The sequence below is a fragment of the Solanum lycopersicum genome, chromosome 10, assembly GCF_036512215.1.
Source record: "Solanum lycopersicum chromosome 10, SLM_r2.1".
Classification (NCBI taxonomy): domain Eukaryota; kingdom Viridiplantae; phylum Streptophyta; class Magnoliopsida; order Solanales; family Solanaceae; genus Solanum; species Solanum lycopersicum.
The window spans coordinates 50,385,373-50,412,893 of NC_090809.1; the positions used below are offsets into that span (position 1 = coordinate 50,385,373).

Here is a 27,521-nt window from a genome sequence, read left to right on the forward strand (position 1 = left end):
TCATAATCTATCCCTTCTTTTTGATTATACTCTTGAACTACCATTCTTGATTTGTTTCTAGTTATTGTACCATTTTCATCTAACTTGTTTCCGAATACCCACTTTGTACCAACTATAGTTTTCTTTGGTAATTTGGGTACAAGGTTCCAAAGTTTACTTCTTTCGAATTAGTTCAGTTCTTCTTCCATGGAAATTATCTAGTCCGCATCTTGTAGGGCTTCTTTTATTTTCTTTGGTTCTATCATAAACAAAAATGCATTAAAGGCGCAATGATTTTTCATTCCTGATCTGGTGGTTATTCCGGAGGTACGATCAGTGTGAGTATATTGTCCAGAGGATGTGATCCTTGATACTTGTTATCTTTTAGAACCAAATGTGGAGTTTCTGTAGTATGATTATCAGTAGGTTCTGTTCGTTCTTCTTTAGACACTCTTTCTAGGTTTTTTTTCCTGATTGTAAGATCGTGGATGTTGGTCTCATCATTTTCATGGAGGAGACCTGTTCCTTTTTCATGTTCCTTTGCATTATCAATGGATGCCTATGAGATTTTATCATCTTCCTGCAAGTTCTGATTAGTCATAGTATTATACTAATAAAAGACAATATGTTTACTTTCTTTTACACAAATGGTTCGTTTGTTCATTACCCTATAGGATTTGTTATGCATGGAGTATCCTAAAAAGGTTCCCTCATCGCTTCTTGCATCAACTTTTTTTAACAGATTTTTTCCATTAATATGAATAAAACATTTACATTCAAATATTCTTAGATGCGAGATGTTTGGTTTTCTTCCCTTTAATAGCTCATAAGGGGTTTTATCTAGTAAGGGTCGCGACATACACCTATTAATAGTGTAGCAAGCAACAATTGCATTAGCAAGGTTTTCTATCCCTCTTCTAGTAAAGACACCAAACAAAGTCAATAGTCTTTTAAGATGAAAAAACTAAAAAAAAAAAAAGTTTAAAAGAAATTAAAAGTTGAAGTGATGAAAAGAAATCTACCTCTTGAATAACATGAAATCATTAATTGAAAAGAGAAAAGACTTGAAATTGAAAAATGAATAAATGTAGCTAACTGTAGAGAGATTTGTGGCTTTCAAAAGGGAAAGAAAATCATGGGTATGAAATTTCAAATTAATATATTCCAAAAAGAAAATGATGGGAGCAAAAGAGGGTATTTTCGATATTTTCTTGAAATAATAAGACAATAAGAAAATATGATAATAAATGATTTGTAGCTACATATTTTTTCCTTTTTTTAGTCGGACAAAATCATCAAAAGCCACCACAAACGACCTCCGGTTCAACTCCAAAATCACCACCAAACAGAAAAAAATGCTTCCCTGATAGTAACTCTATTTCTATTGTTGATTTCATTTTATTTATTTATTTGGGTTTCTTTTTTTACTATTTGTGATGTTGGTTTAATTAGTTAATTTTTTTAAAAAAAAATTGGAACTTTCTATTATTTAGCTATAAAAAAAAATCAATTAGATTAGAGTGATTTAGGGAACTCACATTCAATTGTAAATTCTCTGCTTTTAGAAAAGTAACTTAATTTGTTTTAATATTCTCTTTCCTTTAAAAGTGTAACTGAGTCGTTTTATTGTATCTGATTTGTATGCTATGTATCCGAATAGCAGTAATTTTAAGAGATTTGTAAATTGAAAAAGAATAGGAATAGAATGTAATTTAGGTCCTTACAATATGAAATTTATGTATAATTTACATTTTCTAATCTGTTATTTATTGGAAAAGATCTTTTCGTAAATCATATGAGGTACATCACTCATTCAAAACCAATAATCTGAATTCTGAAATAATAATAAAGTAATTTGAACACAATTAACAAGAGAGGAACATTATTTGTAATCAATTTTCATGAAATTGTCTCTCAACCCTTACCTCAATTCGTTATTTAGTAAACATGAATAATAAAATATGAATCATGTATGACTAGTTTGAAGTAGAGAGTTTTCAAACATGCCTTTTGACGAATAACTTAGGAAAGAGATTTTGAAAATTAGTCTTAGATCTTGCTTCATGAAGGGTAAGGTAAGAATAGAAAAAGTGTTTCTCGTAATTTATCAAATCTTCTAGAATATGACTTCTCGGGAAAGTTAATAGTCATGGATTAGGGTTATGAGATGAGGAAAGACAAAAACACCGCTCCTAAAACGTAAAGAGAAGACTTGAATAGTATCGGAGTTGGTGCCCGATCGCGCAGCTGAAGCCTACTTTGCACGATCTTCATTTCTTCTCTCACAAATCAAATAGACAAATCTGAAGCCACAAAGCTGCAAAGATGATAGCTCTATTTCTATGGATACTTCAAGTCTTGTTTTTGAGTATCATCAAGCTTACACTCCGACAACCTTGATGCCGAAGACATTTGTAGACATCAAATTAGGGATTCCATCTATGGTATGTGGTTACAATGTACTTGTAAATATTATGGTATACCATTTTGATTATCCAAATAGTAACTATAAAACAAATAAATTGAAACACGGGAATATAAATTTTTATGATGAAAGTAATAAACAATATATTTGAAAGATACAAATATTTTACTACAAATAATACTAAATAGGAAAAATTACAAAAATATATTACTTAACACTTCAACAAAATATTAATCTACTTATATTTAATTACAAACATAGTTACATACCTAACAAAATACTAATTATTTTTTGTATTTAAGTGATTTATTTTTATTTTTTTCTGATTTTCTCTCTCTCCTTGTATTGCGTGTAATCAGGATATGTAAGGTAATTAATTTGTAATTGGCAAGCGTGTCGATTTATTAGTTTAGGAAACATTATGGCAACCGTGTCAATTTATTTTTTATGGAAACTTTCTGTTAAGGAAATATTATGGTAACCATCTCTCTCTGTCTATGTATATATAGATGTGTGTGTGTGAGCTTTTGCTATTGAATTCATATTTGCAGCTCTCTTTTCTTTGTTCTGCAAAACCCCAACTTAATCTTGAAAAGAAGCAAAATTTTACTTTTGTTTCTGTGTTTGTTGTTATGATGAGTATGAATTCGGATCCTGCTCTGTTTCTCACACACGGTCAATACATTGACGGTGTCTTTGTCATTGATAATGCTGCTCCTCTCTTTCCTTCACAACCCCACAATCATCCCTCAACAAATACTGTTTTCTGGGATCCATATACTCATCGTCACTTGGCTCCACACTCTGTTTTCTGGGATCCTTATACTTATCATCATCAATTCATTCATCAACCAACTGATGATGTCAATCAATTAATAGCTCGTCTCAGCGCACAGCCATTTGATGATACAGCTTTGATTGATCTACCAGCCCATCACACTGAAGTAAGCCAGCAGCAGCAGCAGCAGGAGGAGGAAATTGTGATGATGAAAACCACAAATCATTGTGTTAATAAAGTTGATTCAGAAGAGATATGTTCCATATGTCTATCTGATTATGTAAACAACGACACAATTGGTACACTCAGTTGTGGACATGAATATCACGCAAATTGCATACAACAATGGCTGCTGAGGGGCAAGAAGAATTGTCCAATCTGTAGATCTTCTGTTTAACAGAAACTTTACTTTTCTTTGTATTACGTTGTCGTTAGTCTTAATACATTGTTTTTATTTCAACTATTTTCCATTCAGTTGCCATATTGAATATATATATATGTTGGAGAGTATGAAGATGAGATTGAATTTACCTGCTATAAATCTGGACAACAATAAGTAAGGCTAACTCTGAATATAATGAAGGATAACTGAGCACCCTGCTTTGCTAAACATAAATATAAGTCTACTACTCTAAACATATATACACATGATTAACAATGCTACATCTTAATTAATTTATGACATTCTCTACAAAATTAAGGAAACAACTAAGAGGAAACCGATAATCAAGAGAAACATCTTGATAAAAAACTTAGTACCATCTACATGGATTGAATGATGAAATCCATGAGCATAACCCCCATGAAGTGAACTAGAGAAGAGGTATGGAACTCCTGTTGTTGCACCATATACAGTAGCATCATGAAATCCTTGCACATGAAGATTAAAAAAAGATGGAATAGCTCCGAAAAGAGTAGATAATGTCAAGTTTCCAAACCTTGCACTGGCCATAGGCATAAATCCCCCCATTTGATCCAACTCATCGGGTCGGAAATAGTTCATATCTAGTGTTGGAGCTGTTTGTGGTCTTGGTCCAAATACTGGACGGTTAGGAATGTTCATCCTTGGACGTATGTGAGACCTTGGGTCAGAGGTTGTCTTGCCTCGACCATATATAGGAACTAACTTCTGGTCCTCAATGAGAGCCTTACAAACTGGACATTCGTGGGAATGTGAATGAACTTGCAACCATTCACAAAGACAAGGCCAACAATAAAGGTGGCCACAAAGAGTCACAATAGGATCTTGAGCTATTTCAAAGCAGATATTGCATTCAAAATCACCATGCTCACAACTCACATTATCTGAAGGCACAGAATCCAACGATTCGCCTGTCTCATGATCCATATGCACAATCCTTGAATAAAGAAACCTGTCAGCAAATTAGAGCGCAGTTGCATTATGAGGAACACGATGCTCGAATTTAATCGTCCAGCTACCCACGATGCAAGTAAAAAATGAGAAAGAGTGGTTAAGAGGAGGGGTAAAGGAGATGAAATACAAAGTTGTGAACGAAACAGTGTATATAAATATCATAACCTGTCGCATCAGGAAACAGAAACATTTTATCAGCCTTCAGAAAAAGTGAACAAAAATTTATTTATAGACAATAGGATGTAATTCCCCTTTACTAAGAACTTCAAATTATAAATTTATAGGTAGACAGTTATCATGGATAAGTCCTGAACCTCTAATAATGTACAAAAACCATAACCTCCTTGTCTACTATCTTGTCCACCAGTTTCGTGTTTCACTCTGATTGTAATGTGAAACTAGAAAAGGAACTGCTAGGTATGAATCTTCAAAAGATGTGATCCAGTCAACAAGCCACATAGACTGGAATTTCTTTTTGCCTAGAGGGTTCCTGAGTATCAGAGTTCTTTTTGTTCTGCATATAATGAAGTCGTGGAGTTGATGTTAGTTGTTTGTTTATTTTTAGTCTGAATTACTGTAGTTTTTTCTTTGGTATCTATAGCTTTTGTTTATATTACTTCTAAGTTTCACTCTAAAATTGCCATCTTTGGTCATAGAGAAAATGCATATATGCATGTTTATTTGGAAAATTTGAAACACTGAATTGATTATTTGTATTCTTTTGATTGTTCAAGAATCAAAAGAGTGAAACACTCAAAATCTTATCGAGTCACTACAATGCAAGGTTTAGTAGTGCACAGATTACTAATAATAGGAATTAGTAGTGCAGAGATTAGTAAAGACTGAATTAGGAATAAATTTTGGAAGTCTTTTAATAGAAAGTGCAACATTATCAGCTGGAAAATTTCTAAGCATGTTTTGATCATTCTGAAAGGTAAGACTCTCTTGCCCAGCTTCACGGATAATCTGCCCATTATTCTACACGGTTGCAAGCAGAGTCCAAAGAATTAATTGTTGCAAGCCAAAGCAACACTACCAACAGTTTGTTTAATTTGTCTTGAGCTTTGAAACTCATGTCCTTTGCAAAAACTTACACTGCTCGTAAATACCAAGAACAAGATTTATATGAACTCATTTCAAAAAGGAAAAAGGTAACCTTAGGATTTTCCATTCCACATCTAAGCAGAAGAGCTTTCCAGACTTCATGGAGAAGGATATCTCATTTCTCTCTCACTAAGTGATTGTCCTATACAAGAAAATGGATAAACTCTTGACAATCAGCTAGGGTAACTAACTACTGTGAAACTCATACAGCCATTATGGATATATGTGTCTGATTATTTTTTTTCTCCGATGGGAAATCATGTATCTGATATCTGATTCTTAATTCTAGCTCATCAAAATTTCGAAAAACTCAATCAATCAGCCAACTATCCGTCAATTCCAAACTAGTTAGGTTCAACAAATACAAATCCACACAGATATTTAGAAGGTAGAAATTCTTCCTCATCTTTTCTAAAGTTCAACTGCTAAGAGAGTACTTCTTTTGTGTAACACGAAAGCTGTTCATGATTTCGATATCAAGATGGAGCTTATAGACTTTCTGCATAGTTGAAAGAAGATTCTTGTTATTCTTTTTTGCAACTTCGTAGCTCCCTCGTAGTGCTATTGAGAAAGGGCAGACGGTGCTCAAAGCATCCTGCATTAAGAGGATCCAGGGAAGGTCCTCACCCCAAAGGGTACACAAAAAATCCCTCTTACTACTATAATGTGAATTACTAAAATTCTACCCTACCTCCTTTTAAAAAAAGAAACTGAAGCCACATATATCCTTTTCCATTCGAGCCAATTCATTTCAAGAAGGAAACAATAGCACGAAAACTAATCATGTTTGCAAACCAAGAGATAGTCAACTCCCTCAATCAACACAGCATATTCTCTTTTTGGAAAGACCCATGTATATTAGCAGAAACATCATGGATTGTCTGAATCAATGAGAACAAATTCTAGTAAACTACAGATTAAAGACACAAAAATCAAACTAATTATAGACTAAAATCCAACCATATACTTGCTTTGTTCATTTCCCATAAAAAAGAACAAATTTCTCATAAAGACTGAAACTTTATACATAATACAAATAGTAATCAACTCAAAATTGAAAAGAGACAAAGAACCCTAACAGATCCAACAACAGATCACATAATAACAACTACCCTCCAATCTAGAAATGACCCACATCAATTAAAACCCATTTGTTTCCAATACAGATCTCATAACAAAAAAAAAAGAGATTGAGAACACACCTGAAATTAAGGATGAAAATCTTGAGTGATCTGAAAGAGAAAAAGGTGAGCTGAGAAAGAAAAGATACACAGCTAAGAAAAAACATAAAAGAGACCCTGTAGTGTCGGTTGGTGGATTGAGAGCCTCCTCCGTACCTTCCCCTTAATGTCGAAATCTCCTAACTTCTAATTTATTTACCACCAACGCCACAAAAATGAATGGTACAATTTTAACTACCACGTTCGAGCCCCCGGCAGCAGGGACTCAGAACAACAACTTTGATTAAGAATAATCAAATGAAACAACTTTGATTAAGAATGAAGCAGTGTTATCAAAGTTAAACATATATATTGTTAATATTTTTTTTATTATTATATTATTCTATATAATTTTTTTTGTCTTATTTATTTTACTAGTTTCTAAATAGGTGTGCTTTGTGCAATATGTTATAAATTCATTAGAATGAATAAAATTTAATCAAAATATGAGTATTAAAATGGAAAAATTACATAAACAAAGACCTTTTATTTTATAATTATCAATTTTAAGTACACTTTTTATTTATTACTATTTTTGTCAACTTTTAGCTATATTAACTTAAAACAATTTAAAACCCATTTATTCCTTTTTTATACAAATTTTAAACAAAGTTCATATCCTTTCTCGCTCTTTTTTTTTCTTTCTCCTTCTCCTCGTCAAAAATTAGGGTTCCTGTTTGCTTTTTTTCTCCATTTTTCTGCACGAATCTTAATGGAAGAAGGTCTTAGAAGAAGTCCGCGTCTAGTGACGGCTTCGAATCGAAAAGTTTATCGAAGAAATCGAAAGAAGCTTCAAGTTTCGTCTTCTAATTCTATGGATGAAATTCCAAGTTTTAGTTTGGGTATATCACAAATTTCGGGAGAGAAGAACAATGAGGAGAAGAACAATGAGGAAGAAAACAAGAAGCAAAAGAAAGGTAAAAAACGAGTTAAAGAGGTTAAAACAATGAAGAAATCAAAAAAAATATGTGTTACTTTGGCATCTACATCGAAGAAAATCGTTGACAGTGATGATGATTTTGAGGATTTACCTCCTCAATTTCAGTCAAAAAGTTTGAAAAATAAAGATGGATTGGAGAAGAAAAGGCCGGTGAATGATGGAAAAACACGAAATCGTTTACCCAAAAGTGTCATTCTACCAGAGAGTAGATATCCGGTATGTGCTAGTACTTCTTAGTTATTTGTTGTTTAGCAATGGGTTGTATGTTGATTGCTGCTTGTTTTTTAGATGTAGTATGTGAAATTATCTTTAATTCAACTTTCATTCAACTTTAATTCATATTTAATTCAACTTTAGTTGAACTTTAATTCAACTTTAATTCAACTTTAATTCATTTTTTATTCATCTTTAGTATGTAGTAACACATTTTTAATTCATGTTTAATGCATATGCAGGATCGTAAATTCTGGAAACATCCTGATGTTGTGTATATTTCGAGTAGGTGGTCATGTTACACTAATCATAGTGTCATTGAACAAATCAAACTATCTTTATCTGATAAACAACTTGAGATGTTTAGGAATACATGTTTTGGGTACTTTCTTGACCTTCCAAAATCAAGCACACAACTACAACTTATTCATTGTCTTATAAATAGAGAGTTAAAACACACACCGGATGATGTGTTTGCTATTGAAATAAATAACAAAAAGTTATTTTTTGGTCTTAGAGAATTTGGGATAGTTACAGGCTTAAATTGTGTTGGTGATGGCACATCTATCAATGTTCCCAATTCTAGATGTAGTTTGATGAGTAGTTATTTTCCGGAAAAAATCACAGTTCCAAAGAGTCATCTACGTGCACTGTTTTTAGCTAAAAAATTCATAGATGATGACTCGGCTGTTTCATTGGCTGTTCTATACTTCATTAATGATTTTTTATTTTCATATGAGGACAACGAATACCAAATTAGCAATAGAGATTTTTACCTTGTGGAAAGTGGAAAATTCAATTCATATCCGTGGGGTTTAGATGTCTACAAAAAGTTGTCTGATTCTGTGAGGCATGAGCTTAAGTCAACACATAAGTACTATAGAATTGGTGGCTTGCCTCTTGCTCTTCAAATTTGGATATTTGAGTGTTGTTCAAAGGTTGATGAAGATATAGCTATTCGTGTTGCTGATTCTATTCCAAGAATCTTGAATTGGAAGACAATTGCAGAAAGTCCATGGTTAAAATATATTGAGAAATGTCTCTTCATGCCTACAAAAAACAAGGTATTTGTACAAAGTTAATACATTTTATTACATTGTTTATTTGAACTCAAGTTACTATATCTAATGTTATTTTGTGTATTTGGTTTTTCAGTTTGAGAACATAGTGGTCAGTGAAGATGAAGTATCCAAATTCAGGCTTCCTGAAACTCGTGATTACCATGCTGAAATTTTGAAATTGGAGCCTAAAGGATCAAATCATGGTCTAGACATTTTGACCAATGAAGTCATAGAATTGAGAAAAGAGCTTGTAAAAGTATACACAAACTAAACTTTAGGCTTTTTATTTTAAAACTGTTATTTTTTAATATTTTCGTTATGATTTAATATCTATTAGGTGAATGAAAATAACAAAGCGCTTGAAGAGAAGATTGATTTAGGATTCAATCAAATCAAAGAATTTGTGGTGAACTCAAACAAACAATTATTGGAGGATATTTCTTTGCTGTTTGCTAAGAGTGGTGGTAGCAGCTCTGTTATTCGAGAAGTTAAGGAACCATCTAAGAAGCATGCTGACGAGACATTTTCAGGTGGATTAGATTTTAATGGAGGTTCGTTTATAAATGACACGAATTCGATATTTCATTTTTCAGTTAACTTTGATATGTTTTTTTTAATAATATGTTAATTACATATACAGCATTTTCTCCCCGTGTTAATGCATCTGTAAATGAATCGAGAGGGAACGATGCTCATGTTATGGGATCAAATAAAAATGAAGAATCTCAAGTGCTTAAAGCTACAGTTAGATTTGCTGATGTTGAAAATCTTGAAAGAGTATCAAGTAAAATAGGTAATGAAGGATTTTATACAAATATATTACATATTTCATATATTTTAATTCAATTCTGTTTTTTTAAATGTTCTTGTTATGTACAGATGAAGATGTTGCAGGAATTGTTATTGAAAAAGTTCTATCAGAGGTTGTTGCTGATATAAATGGTATTCATTTTCTTAACTTCAACTAAACTTCTTTCGATTTATTTTGATAACATTATTAAAATATTTATTTGGCTTACAGTCCAAGAGGCTGCTGATGTGAATACAGTTGGGGCGAAACCTGATGGTAATGTAGTAAAAAAAACCAACATAAATAAGTGTTGCATCTGTTGATTGTAAATTAATCAATATATCTATTATATGCAGATGCAACAGAGGATTGTCAAAAACCTTTGCATACTTTAGATGACTTTATTTTACTTGATAAAGATCTTTCTCAGATCAATAGGACTGAAGAATCTTATCTAAAAAAAAGAGCCCAAGTTGATCAAAACAAAAAGAAAGTGTCACCGAAGAAACGTGGCAGAAAGAAAAATCCAGGAAAGTTAATAACATCTCCCTTCACACAACATTTTGAATCTGGAGGAACTTTATGTGTTACACGTCAGGTTTTTGAGACAAAACATCCTTTTTTATATGCAAGCGGAGGAGATGATGAATCTGATTTGATCGATTCATTCACTAAGTGGCTTTATATGGGTACAAAAAAGAGGTAATTTATTTTGATGTTTTTGGGATAATTTTCCTAATTCATAATATATACAAGCTTAATTCAATTTGTGGAACGCTCTGTACCTCTTTTTTAGTTTCGTATTTGCCTCTTTTTTAGTTGTTCCTGTCTCGGTTTTGAGTATTTGTTTATTTTTGTTCTGTTTTGATAGGGGAAAGAAACCTTATACAGATGCTCTTAATGTTATCAATCCAGCATTTGAATTGGGTGTCTGTACAGTAGATGAAAGACTCTGGTTTTTCAAATTGGCACATTCTGGACAACAATGGTGTGATGAGGTTTGTTATATAAATTTTAGTTGGACATTAATATTTCTTTGATTCGTTCTGTTTCTTAATCTTGAGTTTGTCTTTGTCTCAACTAAAATTCTTTCTGTTTAGTTGTGTAGATAGATTGTATTTTTCATCTATTGAAGCTCTTTAGTTGTGTGACGTTGTAATTCTATAGCTTGCAAGTCATTTTTCTTTCTGTTCTTGTTCCCTTTGTCTTTGTCTTTCAAGAGGGACAAAAGCTCAGGATATTGCGAAAAGAATGAAACTTGTAATCATGTTCTTGTCATTTTAGCTTCAATTCTTTTCTTTTGAGGTTCATTGTATCATTAAGAATCCACATATATGCATATACATGAGCTAGAATATTATATAAAATATGTCAGCTTCAGTAAGTTACTGTTGTCTCTAAGTTTTTTCTGGGTAGAAATTGAACATCTTCATAAGTTCTATCACTGTTGTGTTTCACCAATATGTGATGAATGAGCCACACTTGGGGCGAAAACAGAGTTTTACCTTAACTTTGAGTTGAAATTTCTGCACTGTTCTTTCACTATTCTGTTTCATAAGTTTTTTTTTTGCAGCATATTGATGTCATTTTCTATTACCTAAGAAAGAAAGGAAAATATGATACCAACAGTAATGTTCGTTTTACGACGAGTGATTGTGTTTTCAAGACAAAGATTACCAATTCTTTCTTTAAACTTTGTGATGCTCATGAGGATAAGAAAAATTTTAAAGTTTTAGATTCTGATGATATTGCCCGGTATATCAGTGGACGTCGTTTGTTGGCAAGTACCTCGTGGGATAAAGTGGATTTTGTTCTTATTCCACTAAACATTAAAGAGAATCGTCACTGGATTTTTGTGGTGTTTGATATTGGGCAAAGGTCATTGGAGGTGTATGATTCATTTCCGGCTAGGGGTGGGGTGAATTTAGAGGTAAAAAATATTGTTGAGATGCTTTCGGTTGTTTTACCATATTATCTAAGTGTGGTTAAGTTCTATGATAAGCGTCCTGAATTGAAGTCAACACCAAAATACAGTGAGATAAATGAGTTCGAGAAAATTGAGTTTCATTTCATAACTAAAGATGTTCCCAGACAAAATGAGGATTCACTGTAAGTATTATTAAATATGTGTTTTTTTTAGTTATTAAATTGATTTTTTGATAATAATTTTATATTGAATTTTGTAGGGATTGTGGAGTTTTCGTTGCTGCATTTGCGGAGTTTGTAAGTAATGGCCAACATATTCAAAATCAACAAGTAAAGGCAGACATTGTCCGAAAGAGATTTGGAGCTATATTATGGGAATATGCAAGAAGGAAGCAAGCGAGTGACCTTCAAAGTGAAGACGAAAGACCAGTTAGATAAAGGAATATAGTTATATTAGTTAGTATGACTATGAAAACTATATAATGTAAAACAATTTGTAGTTACTATGGCTATGAAAAATTGTATTGGTCTATTTTGTAAGTCTTGATATTATATACCTAACTGTGTTGTTTATATGTAAGTCTTCTATTTGAAGTTGTTCCTTCTTTGTGTCCTTATTGATCCTTTCTGTTTGTACTTCCTCTAAGGAATTTTGTCTTTGCAGTTGGAATGCTACATATGTTAGTTTGTTTGGGAGCAACAAGCTGCTGCCCATGTCTATCCAGCTTGCTGGAAGTATGCATGATTGAGTTTAAAAAAGTCAATGCTCCTCATACTTCTGTTTGAATGACACTATGAATGCTTATGTAAAAATGGCAGGAAATGGTAGTAAAAAATTGTAATTAGGTTGATTTAAAGTTATAGTTTTATTTGAATATGTAATTTGAGTAGTAAAAAATTGTAATTTTCGAGGTGAACATGAAACCTCAATAAGTTGTGAAAACTATAAAAAAAATCATGTATTTTTTTTTGGTTGCAAATATATGAACTTCTGTGTTACGAATCGATACTATTTATTTTTTTGAAATCCTATTTTTCTTTATAGAATTAGAACAAGACATTAATCTTAAAATTTCCACAAGTGAATTAAACCTGAATTAAACTTGAATTAAATCTATATTATGGTAACAATTGAATTAAACCTGAATTAAACTTGAATTAAATATATATTACACAAATGGTAACAATTGAATTAAACCTGAATTAAACCTAAGCTAAAGTTGTATTACACAAATACTAACAAGTGACAAAGAGCTATATTACAAAAATACTAACAAACCAAAAACATACCAAGCATCACCCAAATTCCCCAACCTGACAATTATACTCAGCAAGACATTTCCAAGCCTCAAGCTCAACTGAGTTATTCCAGTAAACTATATCATTTCATCTATATATCATATAAAATGTAACTATACACATAGAAACATTCCAGTAAACTGAATAACATGAGATTGCACAACTAAGAAAGCATTCTATTAAACTGAATAACACGAGATTGCGGAACTAAACAAATTATTTTTTTATTCTTGATCATAAGGCCTGACATTTTTGCAAGTCTTCCTGTTGTGATCATGTTGTCCACAATTACTGCATGTAATTTTCGCCTTCTTGAATCCATCTTCTCTCAGTTGAGTATGTCTTTTATTTTTTGGCCTTCCCGGAGGTCTCTTTCCATGAGGTGGAAGTACAATATCTTGAAGAACATGTGTTGGTGTGTTCCATGTACTTTCATTTGGCAGGGGATCCATTTGAAATTGATATGTCAACAATAAAGTTTTTCTTGTATAGTAAGCCGAACAATATTTCTCATAACCAGTGTGTTTTATTGTTAAAACGGCCAAAGCATGTGGACATGGTAACTCATCCAATTGAAATCTCCCACATGTGCATGTACGTTGGTGAAGACATACTGTGAATTGTGTAATACCATCAAGTACGGTATACACATATTTATTTGTCTCTACAACCTATGAAAAAAAATATATTCAAGAGAGATGTTAGATATGAATCCGAAGAAAAAATACTAGCAAACAGATTAGGCATACCTTTAATTTCTCTGATGCAGTTTTATTGCGCCGCAATATATTTTCATACTTTTTTCCAAGGTGAAAACCTGAAAATGTCGCCTTTGATCTGTTATTGTTATTCCATTTCTGTACAAGTTGTCTCATGAATTCCAAGAGTTGCAAGACTGTAAGAACTTTGGCATGTCTTGTTCGTGAATTGACTGATTCTGCTATATTTGATGTCATCATCCAAGTTCTGTTTACTTCAGCATGCACACGCGACCATTTGTTGTATCCAATGTTCAACAAGTAATCTTTGATCCTCTTATCTATCTTCTCAACCATTGTCATACATTGATTAAATTCTGTCATGGTGTATGTTTTTGCCATAGAGTAGAACAACTCAGTGACCCTTTGTTGACTTCTTCTGAAATTTTTCATTATGTTTTGCAGTAAGTGCCACATACATGCAAAATGAGGTACTTCATCATAAACTGTTGAAACTGCCTTAATAATGCTTGCATGCCTATCGGAAACGATACACATCTCTGGTCTTTGACCAAATGCATCTCTGAATTGCTCAAAAAACCACCCCCAAGATGAATCATTCTCTGAATCGACAATAGCATAAGCAAGTGGCAATATACTCCCTGCACCATGTACACTTTTTTTAATACAAGTTTAATACATTTTTACTGCAATCATAATTCAATTTTAATACATAGTTCAAAAATTCAATATAAAAAACAGTATCATATTCGAAAGTTTGACCTGCTGCATCTAAGGTATTAGCGGTTAACAGTGTCCCTTTGTATGCTCCTTTTAAGAAAGTTCCATCAACAACTACAATTGGTCTACAATATTCCCATCCTTTTATCGAGGTGAACAAAGCTACAAACGCATATAAAAACGGTCATCCTCTGATTTGTGAAATCTTATATGAGAACCAGGGTAAGTCGCCTCTAGTATGTGAAAGTAGCTTGGCAACTTTGCATATGATTGAATTGGATCACCCCGGATTAATTCAAGAGCTGCTTCTTTAGCTCTCCAAGCTTGCATATATGTGAGTCACACACCATATTCAGCTAACATGTCACGTTGTATGTCTTTTGGTGTGTAATTAGCATCTGGTTCAGCATATTTACCCACAATAATACTCCCAACAACACTCTTAGTTGCTAGCCTTTCCGATAATGAATTATGTAGCAACAAACAAGTGTGTTCGCTTTCAAATTCTCTAATCTTGAACATTTCAGATTTGTTCAAGCTTGAAGCTCGTAAACTCCAACTGCAGCTTTCTCCTAGGCACTGTATCGAATAGCTGTAGAAAAAATATTAATACACAATTAATAATTTAAAGTGACTTGAATTTAGGTCTTACCTTATTGCGCTTGATCTTGTTGTCTTGAATTGAAAATGATTAAGAATGGAATGTCTTTTTAGTGCACTAGTGAGGACATATTTATTCTTATACACCTGATCTTTTTCAAATAAAGAGTGATTGGGATTAATAATGATGCCTGGTGCTAATTCTTCTAGCTCATCAACTTCCTCACATGATCCGAATCCAATTAACCCTATTGCTTCATCAATACCATTAAATGTATTAGAGAAGTATGAATTGTGTATAACCCTCATATCTCCTGAAGTGTCTGAACACAAAAGTGGAATGAGTGCAGCATTAGTCTCCAAGTTGACTGGTTCAGTTGTTGTGACACATAAAGGGTATCTTGTCATATCTCGATGTTCCTTTTTAGTTTCAAGATATACCTTTACCCCCATATCATTATGAATTTGAATTGGAGGAGACCTTTCATCAATTTTATATCTTATTTCAACTTTACTTGTTGATGTGTCTATTGACAATTGAGTAGCAATTACAGAAACGAGGGTGGCAAACGTTGACTCTGTGTGTATCAACACACCATCTGCCAAGTAGTTAATATATTTGTTGCTAGGATCCCATCGTCCATTGAAGTAAAGCATCACCGCTATATTAGTCATATTTTTTCTGCACATCATTAAAGAGTGTATTACTATTATTAAAAGACTAGAGAGAGACATATAGATTAATCTGCTAGAAGAGCATCACTTTGCTAACAACTAAATTAAATCTTAATAAAATCTAAATTAAAAATTTATCACACAAATCCTAACAAGTGAATCAAACATGAAAATAAGTTGTATTACACAGATGCTAACAAGTGAATTAAAACTGAATTGAAGTTGAATTACACATATGCAAATAAGTGAATTAAACCTGAATTAAAGTTGTATTACACAGATGCTAACAAGTGAATTAAAACTGAATTGAAGTTGAATTACACATATGCGAACAAGTGAATTAAACTTGAATTAAAGTTGTATTACACAGATGTTAACAAGTGAATTAAATCAGAATTAAAGTTGTATTACACGGATGCTAACAAGTGAACCAAAATTGAATTGAAGTTGTATTGTACAAATGCTAACAAGTGAATTAAACATGAATTAAAGCTGTATTACAAATGCTAACAAGTGAATTAAACTTGAATTAAAATTGTATTAGACAGATGCTAACAAGTGAACTAAAACTGAATTGAAGTTGAATTACACATGTTAACAAGTGAATTAAACCTGAATTAAACTTGAATTAAAATTGTATTACACAGATGCTAACAAGTGAACTAAAACTGAATTGAAGTATTACACAAATGCTAAAAAGTGAATTAAACCTGAATTAAAGTTGTATTACACAGATGCTAACAAGTAAAATAAAACTGAATTGAAGTTGTATTACACAAATGCTAAAAAGTGAATTAAACATGAATATACAGATGCTAACAAGAGATCATACTTATTAGAGAAGAGAACTGAATACCAGACACTCACAGGAACTTGAATCAAACAAAATCTCAACATAAATCATCAAACAAAAAGGCACACAGGTAACGTAAACATAAATCAAATGAAATCTCAACATAAATCCACACAAAAAGAAGAAAGGCGTAACGATCTGGGCACTGTCAAGACCACAATTGCAAGCTCACATTAAAGGATCAGTTAAGTGCAAAGTAGACCAACAAAAATCGCAGAATGCAGTGCAAGTAACCTAAATTAACAGATCTTACTCAACACTAACCTTTAAATTGCAATGGCGAGAGAAAATTGAAGTCGCCGGAAAAAAATTGCAATTGCGAGAGAGAGAAAAAATTGCAATCGCGAGAGAGAAGAAAAAATTGCAGTCGCGAGAGAAGAAAAAATTGCAATTGCAGGCGTGGGAAAATTTTGAGGCGAGAGAAAAAATATGAAGTTGAATATTCAATTAAATTGACATTTATGGTTAAAAAAATAATACTGACAAATATGGTAATTATTTTTTAAAAAGTAGACACACAAGTTATTTTCCCTAAAATATAACAATATCAAATTAATATTATGATAATAATTTATAGAAATATAAAAAGAAAAAAACATTCTTCTCAAAATTTTAATCATAACATTACATAAATGAAAAACATATACAAAATTGATACATAATTTTTCAAGTTATATTGTCGACACCTTTTTTTATATTCAATCAAAATTTAAAAATTCTTCATCAAGTTAAACTAAAGCATGAATCAAATAAAAAAGTAACCTTATTTTCATAAAGTGATATAAAATCAAACTAAGACAGATATACCATATATTTAAGATGTTGATGCTTCACTACTTTAACTATAAAATGAAAATAATTATTTTGAATGTGAGTTTCATGAAACAAAAAAGATGACTTTATATACATAATAATTAGGGGATACCAAAAGACATTAAAATTTTAAATTGAATAAAATTTGAAGATTTCAAAGGATCAAAATAGATAAAAGAGAACAATTTTAAAAATATTAAATATATACCACGAATCTCCATTAAAATTTGGAAGAGTAAACAATTCTCCTTTGCACACATGAACTCTCCATTTATTCATTATAATAATTGATTATCAATAATATTTAACAAATGTAATTAACTAAAGGAAAAATCCAGAAAAATTTGGTCAGAATTGTAAAAGTACATGTTCCACTATAAACTAGTTTGTTTTTGAACATTTTTACCCTTTAATTCAACTAATTAATATATATATTCTTCAATTATATTTTCAATGCATTGAAATGATTGATAAGATTAATTATTTGTGATTTCATAGTTAAACATTAAAAATGAACCACAAAATCCACCAAACAAAACATAAATTTTACCACTCTTTTCTCTTGAAATTTTCAAATCTAAATAGAAAATATTATATTTAAAATGTAAGCATAATAGTAAAAAGCTTAATAAAAAATAGTAAAAAACTATTTTTTTCGTTTCAAAAATTCCTCCTTGTTGCTTATTCTTTTTTGTTTATTTATTTTCCATTTCTTATTTTTAATGATAAAAAGAGAAATTTAAATATTAAAATATTATATTTATTATAGTCAAAATTAAAAATCTGAAATTGACCAGAATGCACAATTACCCCTATTTATTTAAGGGAGTTGTTGCTATGCATCGAATTTGTAGAAAGAAGTTAAATAATAAAAATATATTTTATCTTGATTATACTTAGAGTGTATGTGAGTGAAATATGAAGAAGACTGAAACTACAATAATGTTTATCATATTATGTAATTGTCTTTCTATCCTAGATATATATGAATCATATCATACACAAATAAAGACTCATGTAAATTAATATTTTTTTTATTTGAATACAAGGCAAATATTTGTTGGATAGAAATGTTGATGTCACTTCATTGAAAAATTATAATAATACGGAACGGATATAGAAAGTTCTTTATGATTTAAAAAAAATTATAAGAAAAACATCTTCATATAGTTCTCCGATAATAATGATAACACAAATTTGTTAAGCATGAACTGTTAAAGTTTCATAACATATATATTTCTCTTTATTAGTATTATTTGTTGTTTTATTAAAAAAAATGTTTGTTATAAAATGATATGTTAAAATATATTAAGTTTACATAGTTATAGTCATATAATTAATATTATTTTTTTTCTCAAATTAATATTTTTTGAAACTAATTATGAATTTTTAAAATTAAGTAATTTATTGTAGTTATTATATAAATGAATTTAAATTACATTTTACATTTTTTAAATATAATGTAAAATAGTATAACAATAACAATCAAAACTCAAAATATTCTAGTTCATATGTATCAACCCTAGATAACAAACCAAAGAGCCAAGCATTAATATTGTAATCTTGTACTGCTCCTGTGTTATGCCAATTTGATGAGCTCTAATTAGGTAATTGTAGTAATTATTATGTTTTAAAAAATTAAGCTATGCATAAAATTAAAAATATAATTTGAAATATTTCGATAACGACATCAAAATTCAAAACACTTTAGAGTTAATAGATATACACATTGTTGAAATACTTAAAATCATATAGTTCATAAGTGACGATGATATTTAAGAATCAAAGTTAGTTACACATAATGTTGTAGTTTTGCATATTTGCTAATAATTATGTTATAAAAAATTAAACTACTATCTTTAAATAATTTAGTGATACCCCTAGTTAACAACAAACTAAGAGTATTTTTTATATATAAAAAAAAAAAAAGCTAACATTTATTTCAAGAGGAAATAATTAAGAATAATATTGAAGTTAAATTATATTCAAGAGGAAAATGTTGACGTTAAATTATTTATAATTAAAATAAATGTTTGAGTTATATGATTACATTAATTCGAAGTCATTTTAATAACAAATATAAATAATAATTTACAATTTATTAAATTGACATAATATAAGAGATAAAAAGTGATTCGACGCCTTTATTCTTTACGCAAGTGTTCTCAATTTATACTATGAAATCAAATAATAAATAGATAATGCATTAGTACCCCTTCAACCTATGCCCGAAATCTCAGAGACACACTTATACTGTACTAAGGTCCTATTACCCTCTGAACTTATTCAATTAATAATTTTCTATCCCTTTTCGGCCTACGTAGCACTATCTTGTGGGTCCAACGCTGATTGACTTTTTTTTCAAGCTAGTGATACGTAAGCCGAAATGGACTAAAAAATTACTTATAAAATAAGTTCAGGGGGATAATAGGACCTTAGTATAGTATAAGTGTGTCTCTGAAATTTCGAGCGTAGATTGAAAGGGTACTTGTGCGTTTTTCCAATAATAAAAATCAGAAATAAGAGTATGAAAGTAAAAAGAACAAGAACTTTCATAGTACCTAAATTTTTTTATTACTATTTTTGTCATTTTATAACATTTTGTATATTTTATTCAAAACTCGTGTAGTTTTTGCCGCTTTATAAGTTATTTAATATTTTCCCTACTTATTTTAGGAGGATAAAGTTACAGAAATCTAGAATTGTACTAGGAATTGCAATGGTTTTTTGCAAACCAAATTCTTACTTTAATGCATTTTTCTTTATTTAAATTAAAAGGTTAGTATAGTCTTTATACATTTTTTATTAAATTCTGGCCATATTTTTCTGTCTTATTAGCATTTTCCTTCGATTTTTTTTATATAGTTTTAGTAATATGATGATATATTATAACATGTTTTTGAATTTAAGCCTTTCACAGGAGTAACATTTGCTATATATTGTGACCTTGTCAAGTGAGAATAAAAGGTTTGAATTTTATCATCATTGCATCAAAATATCTTCTGAATATAGTGGAAGGGGTGTTAACTGACATCCCTTCGTCGGAAAATTATATTATGTAGCTAAAATTAAAATAATTTTTTATGTATATTTATATTACATAGTAATACTCATTGGCTTTTACAGGATTTTATTTCTTTATATTTTAACATCCCTTAGACCAATTCTAGCTTCGCCACTAAATTAGTATACGTATGGCAGAGAAACAAATATTAATTCTTAGTGCTTATTTTATTGCTTTCATTTTTTTTTTGTCAATTGATTTTTTCTATGTTTATTGATATGTTTTTTCTTTGTAAATTAATAATTTTGGCTCTTAAAGTGTTCACGCCGTTTGATATTCACTAAAAGTGATCATAATAATTCGGGAATGAGTCAATTAATTTAAAGTCCTATCGTATTAATACATTATAATAACAAAATATTTGATTTAAATCCCAAGAAATTATGGTCTAAGCATGTTTTTTTATGTGTAAAATATTATATTTAAATTTCAAGTCAACAAATTATTATAGATATTATTGAGGTAGAATAATAGACTTTTGATGAAAAGTCATTAAATTTACTCAACTTTGTAGTAGTGCATAGTATGTCGAAAGAAAGATAAGTCGTTGAATAAATAAATATGAATATGAAAAAACAAAATAACTCCTAATAATTGCTATTATTGTGGTAAAATTATATAACGTTATTCATTCTTTAAACATTGTGGTAAAATTATATAACGTTATTCATTCTTTAAATAGTCTTTCAAACTCTGAAGCTAATATTTATCATCAAAATAATATAAAAAGTTATTAGACACATAATTATTGTATGACAAAATTTGACAAGTTTTATAATTTTCCATCAAAATAAAGGAATAATGGTGCTAGTGGCTTCTTTTGTGGAGTCCAGAGCCTAAAGGGTACAAAATATTAACAAAAATTTTAAAACGGTATATAAAATTTCATATTAATCAAAACGGCGAAATCGCTGCATCAACAGCAACTTACCCCACCGGAAAAAGTAAAATCGCTGCCTCTGCAGCGATTTTGCAAAATGTGATTTTTTTTAAAAAAAAAAAATCTGCCAAGGCAGCGATTTTAATTTTTTTTAAAAAAAATAAGGTAAATCGCTGCCACGGCATTTTTAATTTTTTTTTCTGAAATCGCTGCCTAGGTAGCTATTTTTTTAAAAAAATATAGAAATCGCTGCTAGAAAAAAAAATTAAATCGCTACCTAGGCAGCGATTTAACATTTAAATAAAAAATAAAAAATTAAATATGTTAATCGCTCAGCGATTATATAAAAAATAAATTTTTTTAAAAAATGTTAAATCGTTGCCTTGACAGCGATTATATTATTAAAAAAATTTCTTTTTTTTAAAAAAAAATGACAGCGATTTTATAAAAATAAATTAAAATATGTAAATCGCTCAGCGATTTTATAAAAAAAATAACTAAATATGGCAATCGCTGCCTAAGCAGCGATTTTCAATATAAAAAATTTAAAGCAACGATTTTATAAAAAAAATTATAATATTTTTTGAAATTCAAATATATAGCTTATAAGAAAATATACATTATTTTAAAAAATTAAGAATAAGTAAGGTAACAAATATATTTTATTTCTAAAAAAAAATATTATATTGAATTTAAATTTAAATAATGTTTGAGTTCAAATAGAATTCTAAATTCAAATAATTAATTTATTTTTAAATAAAAAATTAAAGGCAGCGATTTTATTGTGACATATTATATATAACATGTCAACTTAAAAAAAAAAGGTGAGGTGTCAAATTCGTACAAAAATATTCAAACTTTTAAAAAAAAATTCACATGCATTTATAAAAAAAATGTGTCAATTCACATGCAATAGTGTCAAAGTCACATATTACATTTTTATTTTGTTGTAAATTGACTGAATTGTATTTCACATGTAAATAGTGTAATTTTTATTTTGTTATAAATTGACTGAATATTCACAAGCAAATAGTGAAATTTTTATTTTATTATGAATTGGTTGAATTCACATGTAAATAGTATAGTTTTCGTTTTATTATAAATTGTTGAATACAGTTCACGTGTAAATAGTGTCAACATTTTTACTTTCTTATAAATTGATGAATTGCTCATTCATATTGCATTGTACTTTTTCAATTTTCCAACAATCTTAAAAGTCTTTCTATTTTTCTAATTTTCTAAAGTTTTTAAAAGTTTTTTCTTTATAAGGTGAGTTTGAATTTATTTTATTTTTAATTTATTTTAATTAATTTTATACTTTTATATGATATTGTTGATAAATTCAATCGTTTGATACTTATATTAATGTTACTATTTCTTTTTATTTTTTGTGTATAAATATGCATCCGTCAAATGTATAGGTACATCCTGGTCCAATAGAGCATGATGTATTAAAAATTCAAGTTCATCATCGTTCCGAATGAATTTGAAATGGTAGCATAAAAGAAGAGAGGTCTTGCTTATATACGCGTCGTGGTGATATTGAATTTTGGCAACACATAAAAAATATCATCCATTACATTCTCGCATCCATCAATATTTTGAAAATTGTAGATTTAAAGAAATTCTTGATGTAGGATGTGTGCCATATGACTCCGGATTAATTTCTGCTTTAATTGAAAGGTGGCGTCCAGAAACTCATACTTTTCACATGCGAACTGGCGAGGCTATCATAACTTTACAAGATATTGAAATTTTATTCGAAATGGTAGTAGATGATAGTCCTATAATTTTGAATGGATTTGATTCTTTAGGGATTATAGGTAGAGAAGAAATGATATTTGAATTAACAGGATGGTTACCCGATACTAGTTGTTTTTCTGGTGTTAATAGATTGTTAATATATAAATTGATTGATTATATTGAAGGTTTGGATGGTATTAATGATCACTCAACTGAGCAAGAAGTGCAACAACGATTTAGATTATATTTATTATGATTATGTGGTGGATCAATATTTCCAGATAAATCTAATAATAAGATTAATTTTGACATTTTGATTGACATGAGAAATTTAGATTTAATGTCAACTCAAGCATGGGAAGCAGTCACATTATCATATTTGTATAAATGTTTATGCCGTGCATCAATGAAAAAATCAAATGAAGTTTGTGGATTTTTCTTTTAGTGCAGGTATACATATTTTTTAATTAAATATTTTTTATATACTAGTAATATGCACTTTTAAATTTAAGTGCATTATAAGTAATGGTGAATTTATTTATTGTAGATTTGGGCATGGGAAAGAATTATTCCCCTGCAACCATTGCCAAAGCCTCTAAGGACCAATCTACTTGAGGCTTCAACTGCGCTTGCACGTAAATGGACGCGACGTAGAAATCATCAAAATGAGGCACGAACTATAATCGGTGTGAATAGGGATGTACTAGATAATCTAACTGATGAACTGGTATTTAATATTATTAGTATCTTAAACTATTCATATTTTATTTTATTTTAAATAAAAATATGTTTGGTAAATCTGTAAATAAGGCACTCATGTTTCACTACCCAAGAAAATTATGTGAATAAAATAACATATACATAGATTCTTGTTAGGTCCTTAAAAGTAAAATATCTTATGACACAATGGTACAAAAAAATTATTTTGTAAGATTGTTCATTTTCACGTACATATTTTTTTTATTTTTCTGTCAATGTTGTTTTTATAATTATCTTACTTAATTATCTTTATAGTTTATTTGGCAACATTATTCGGAAGATGTTATTAATGGATTGCCTGAGTGGTGTCGGTCAGGACAACGTGTCTGGATGGCACATGTGCCATTGATTTATGGAATCTGTCGTGAGTGGCACATGCTTGATCATGTTGTGAGACAGTTCGGTTATTTACAACATATTTCTGGATCGTGTACCCAATTTTTCGAATATCATTTTAAGTGTGATAAACGATCCAAAATAAAACAAGAAGATATAGACGCATTTAACTACACACAATATTTATGGAAACAACGTCAAAATCGTATATTTCGACCTCCATTTATAAGTGATCAAACAGATTACTTTCGTTGGTACATGAGGCATACCCGCATGATCTTTGGAAATCCACAATATGTTGTACAAAAAGGGTATCAATACATGGCCAGAAGACATGAGGCATTAGTATGTATATTATGTAAATTTTAAATTATTATGTCATCTTATTTTTTTGTTATTAATGTTTGTTTATTCATTATAGGCTAGGGGTCATGAAATGCAGTATCGTCGAGCTCGGGTGATTGAAAATGATGAAAACCAATCTAATGAAATGAAACGATATGCAGAGGAAGTCACTCGTATTTCAATGGAGTCAATGAATGCGGCCTTCCAGGAAACACGATTGAGCTTTGATCCTGATTACAATCCTCCCACTCAATACGATGAACCACCAACAGTACAAGTATCTCTCCGATCACGACAAACAACACCGAGAGAGGGTGCACGTCGAGGTAGAAGGACCGCTGGTGAAACAGTTGATTTTTCTGCAGGGCCCTCTAACACTAATGTGGTGACTCCCGAGCCTTATTATCCCACATTTGATTTTTCTACAGGACCATCTAATACTAATGTTAATTTTTCTAGTCAGCAATCAGTTGATTTTGTAACTCCACAGATTCCAATATCTGGTTTTGCGCAATTTAATGGATCTCAATATGGTATTCAACATGGTATGCGTGAATTTTCTATACATAATTCTCCATTTGGTGGAAGATTGAACTTTTCGAATGTAAGTATAATAATTTTCTTAGAATTTTTTTTAACTTTTTATGATTTTTTAAATTTTATTGCATGTTTATTTGATTATATTATATTATATTGTATTATAGGTAACTGTGTCCGATGATTCAATATTTAATGTTGGGGCTTCACAAAATTCAGTTCTTAATAGACAAAATCCACCTCGGAGAATATCTAGGCTACACAAATAAACTAGATGTGGAACAGACAGTCACTATCAAAATGAGAAAGATTTTGAAAATGAAGATGTAGAAGATTCGGATTCAAAAGAATAATTTTTATGCACCTTTATTCTAAAAGGCTAAAGATTCAAATTTTAAAATATGTAAATTTTGTTGTTTCGTGCAAATTTGAACAAAGTAATGAGATTCTTCCTTTTTTTTTATGTTCGAACAAGTTTGCAGGATTTATATTTTCTTTATGTCATAGGTCAAATCAATATTTTTTTATGTTGGGTCAAATCATTATTTTTTAATAGAGTTCAAATCAATAATATAATAATAATATGAAGATATTATACTTACAATATTTAAAATGCAGCAAGACAAATTAAATTCATGTCAACAAATAAATATAAAAGATTTAATATCATAATATTAATAACAAGACAATAAAAATACATTAACCTTAAAACATAGATAAAATATTTAAAATTGAGTAGTACATCGTGTCTTTGTGTGACCTGTCTCCTTACAAACACAACATTTTCTAGTCATGCGAGCCGGAGCTATATCCATATCATTCTTAAGTCGGCTTCTTACTTGCGTACCACTTGTCCGCAAACATTCATTATTTGCAATTAAATTAAAAGAAGCTGGTGGCCAAAATATTTCATCACCCACTGGGTTAAATGTCTCAGTGTATGTTCGTTTGTAATATTTTGCACTGTAGAATTACTTACATAAGATTTTGGCTCGATTTCGCGAAGTCCACAAAATTTGATGGCATGCGAACAAGGCATATGATAATCTCCATTTTTCACAAGAACATTTCTTACCTTTTGCAGTACCCTTGTGGACATTCCCACCTTTACCATCATGAGCAAAAGTAAAAATTTCAAAAACTTCATCACCGGTGTTGTAAGTCATCATATCTGTGTGCCCTTGAGCTCTTTGATAATAATCATTAAAAAATTTATCTATCGCAAGAGGCCATGACATATTACTTTGAAGTAATGCAATTGCAAGATTGTTTCTTTCGACAAAATGATCAACGAGAGCTTTGAACGTCATTCGAACCATGGCAGTCACAGGAAGCCCCCAAGCTTTTTTCAATAAACCATTATATGACTCAGATACATTTATCGTCATGGCATCCCATCTATGACCACCATCCTTATACATTGTCCATTTTTTCAAAGGAAATTCATTTAACCATTCATATGCTGCAGGAGACAATGTTTTGATTTGTTGCATCCGTTGCACAAACTTTTTCTCCTGATGCTCAGTAGCAGCCAACCACATTAGTTTTTCGAGTTCACTGTTTATAAATTTTTTATTAAAATTTTCTTTTAAGTGTCGAACACAAAATCTATGATATGTGTTGGGTGGACTCAACCAATTATAAGATTGAACGCACTGCAAGATTTCTTGATGACGGTTAGAAATAAGACCAATTCCTTGTCGTTCACAAACTACATGTGTCCATAATAACTTGAGAAACCATGACCAAGACTCAAAACTCTCACGTGCAACTAAAGCATATGCATGTGGGGAAAAAAAATTCATTCGCATCAATTTCAACCGCAATTAACAATTTGATATCATACAAACCATAAAGATGTGTGCCGTCGATAGAAATGAACGGCCTACAACATTTGAAACCATCAATGCTCTGTTTAAAAGCCCAAAAAAGAAATTTAAAAGTTTGCTCACCTTGCATTGTTGTAGAATGATGCTCCCACTCAATAATAGTGCCTGGATTGAATAATTGTAGTGCAGCCATGTATCGAGGTAATGCCTTAAATGAACTTTCAAAATTACCATAAACCATTCGAAATGCTTTTCTTTGACCTTTTTATGCTTTTCTATAACTAGGAGTATAGTGATGTTTTCCTTTGATAATTTCACGGATCATCTTAATATTTATGTCTGGATTTTGCATAACATATGATATTAAAGAAGTGGCAATTGTGTTATCATTCAAATTGAAATGATCCTCCTTATAGTTATATGTAAGACAAGTATGCGGTTCAATCATTTTTCCTGTCTTTCACATACCGCTTGAAATCTCTCTAAACCGAATCATCCAAGCACACCCTAACTCATGACGCTTGCAAATAACTTTCCA

The 27,521-nt window shown here is 30.4% G+C and overlaps 3 protein-coding genes across 7 annotated transcripts; 1 reads left to right on the forward strand and 2 right to left on the reverse strand.

The window, feature by feature from the left end:
• Positions 1 to 3,757: 3,757 nt before the first annotated feature.
• On the reverse strand, positions 3,758 to 7,136 carry LOC101267944 (uncharacterized). Of its 4 annotated transcripts, none has more exons than XM_004248673.5 (2): positions 6,864 to 7,136; positions 3,758 to 4,555 (listed from the first exon to the last, which is right to left on the reverse strand). In XM_004248673.5, exons 1-2 carry the CDS (start codon positions 6,947 to 6,949, stop codon positions 3,871 to 3,873), a joined length of 771 nt encoding a protein of 256 aa, XP_004248721.1. In that variant the 5' UTR covers positions 6,950 to 7,136; the 3' UTR covers positions 3,758 to 3,870. The 4 variants fall into 4 exon arrangements, with proteins under 4 accessions (XP_004248721.1, XP_010327440.1, XP_004248724.1 ...); XM_010329138.4 differs by having other exon boundaries at positions 6,959 to 7,095; XM_004248676.5 differs by having other exon boundaries at positions 3,758 to 4,618; positions 6,864 to 7,021.
• A 299-nt stretch (positions 7,137 to 7,435) lies between these two features.
• LOC112940017 (uncharacterized) lies at positions 7,436 to 13,567 on the forward strand. 2 transcript variants are annotated; one of them, XR_011211882.1, is made up of 12 exons: positions 7,436 to 8,037; positions 8,277 to 9,098; positions 9,190 to 9,351; positions 9,433 to 9,646; positions 9,736 to 9,888; positions 9,975 to 10,037; positions 10,117 to 10,161; positions 10,242 to 10,587; positions 10,757 to 10,883; positions 11,459 to 11,815; positions 11,920 to 11,994; positions 12,072 to 12,134. XR_011211882.1 is itself a non-coding variant. In XM_069290087.1 (11 exons), the coding sequence occupies exons 1-11, from the start codon at positions 7,594 to 7,596 to the stop codon at positions 12,247 to 12,249; spliced, it is 3,090 nt and encodes a 1,029-aa protein (XP_069146188.1). In that variant the 5' UTR covers positions 7,436 to 7,593; the 3' UTR covers positions 12,250 to 13,567. The 2 variants fall into 2 exon arrangements, 1 of the variants encoding a protein (XP_069146188.1); XM_069290087.1 differs by having other exon boundaries at positions 11,459 to 11,994; positions 12,072 to 13,567.
• On the reverse strand, positions 13,335 to 14,165 carry LOC112940108 (uncharacterized). Its single transcript, XM_069289977.1, has 2 exons — positions 13,860 to 14,165; positions 13,335 to 13,781 (listed from the first exon to the last, which is right to left on the reverse strand). The coding sequence occupies exons 1-2, from the start codon at positions 14,163 to 14,165 to the stop codon at positions 13,335 to 13,337; spliced, it is 753 nt and encodes a 250-aa protein (XP_069146078.1).
• Between the last annotated feature and the right edge of the window lie 13,356 nt (positions 14,166 to 27,521).

Excerpts from the sequence above, each read along its gene's own strand:
- LOC101267944 (XM_004248673.5), bottom strand. The coding sequence starts at position 6,949 with ATGTTTTTTCTTAGCTGTGTATCTTTTCTTTCTCAGCTCACCTTTTTC. Across the intron at positions 4,556-6,863 it reads ATTTTCATCCTTAATTTCAG|GTTTCTTTATTCAAGGATTG; the intron begins GTGTGTTCTCAA and ends ATTTGCTGACAG.
- LOC112940017 (XM_069290087.1), top strand. The coding sequence starts at position 7,594 with ATGGAAGAAGGTCTTAGAAGAAGTCCGCGTCTAGTGACGGCTTCGAAT. Across the intron at positions 10,162-10,241 it reads AGTTGGGGCGAAACCTGATG|ATGCAACAGAGGATTGTCAA; the intron begins GTAATGTAGTAA and ends TATTATATGCAG. Across the intron at positions 10,588-10,756 it reads TATATGGGTACAAAAAAGAG|GGGAAAGAAACCTTATACAG; the intron begins GTAATTTATTTT and ends CTGTTTTGATAG.
- LOC112940108 (XM_069289977.1), bottom strand. The coding sequence starts at position 14,165 with ATGGTTGAGAAGATAGATAAGAGGATCAAAGATTACTTGTTGAACATT. Across the intron at positions 13,782-13,859 it reads CTGCATCAGAGAAATTAAAG|GTTGTAGAGACAAATAAATA; the intron begins GTATGCCTAATC and ends TTTTTTTCATAG.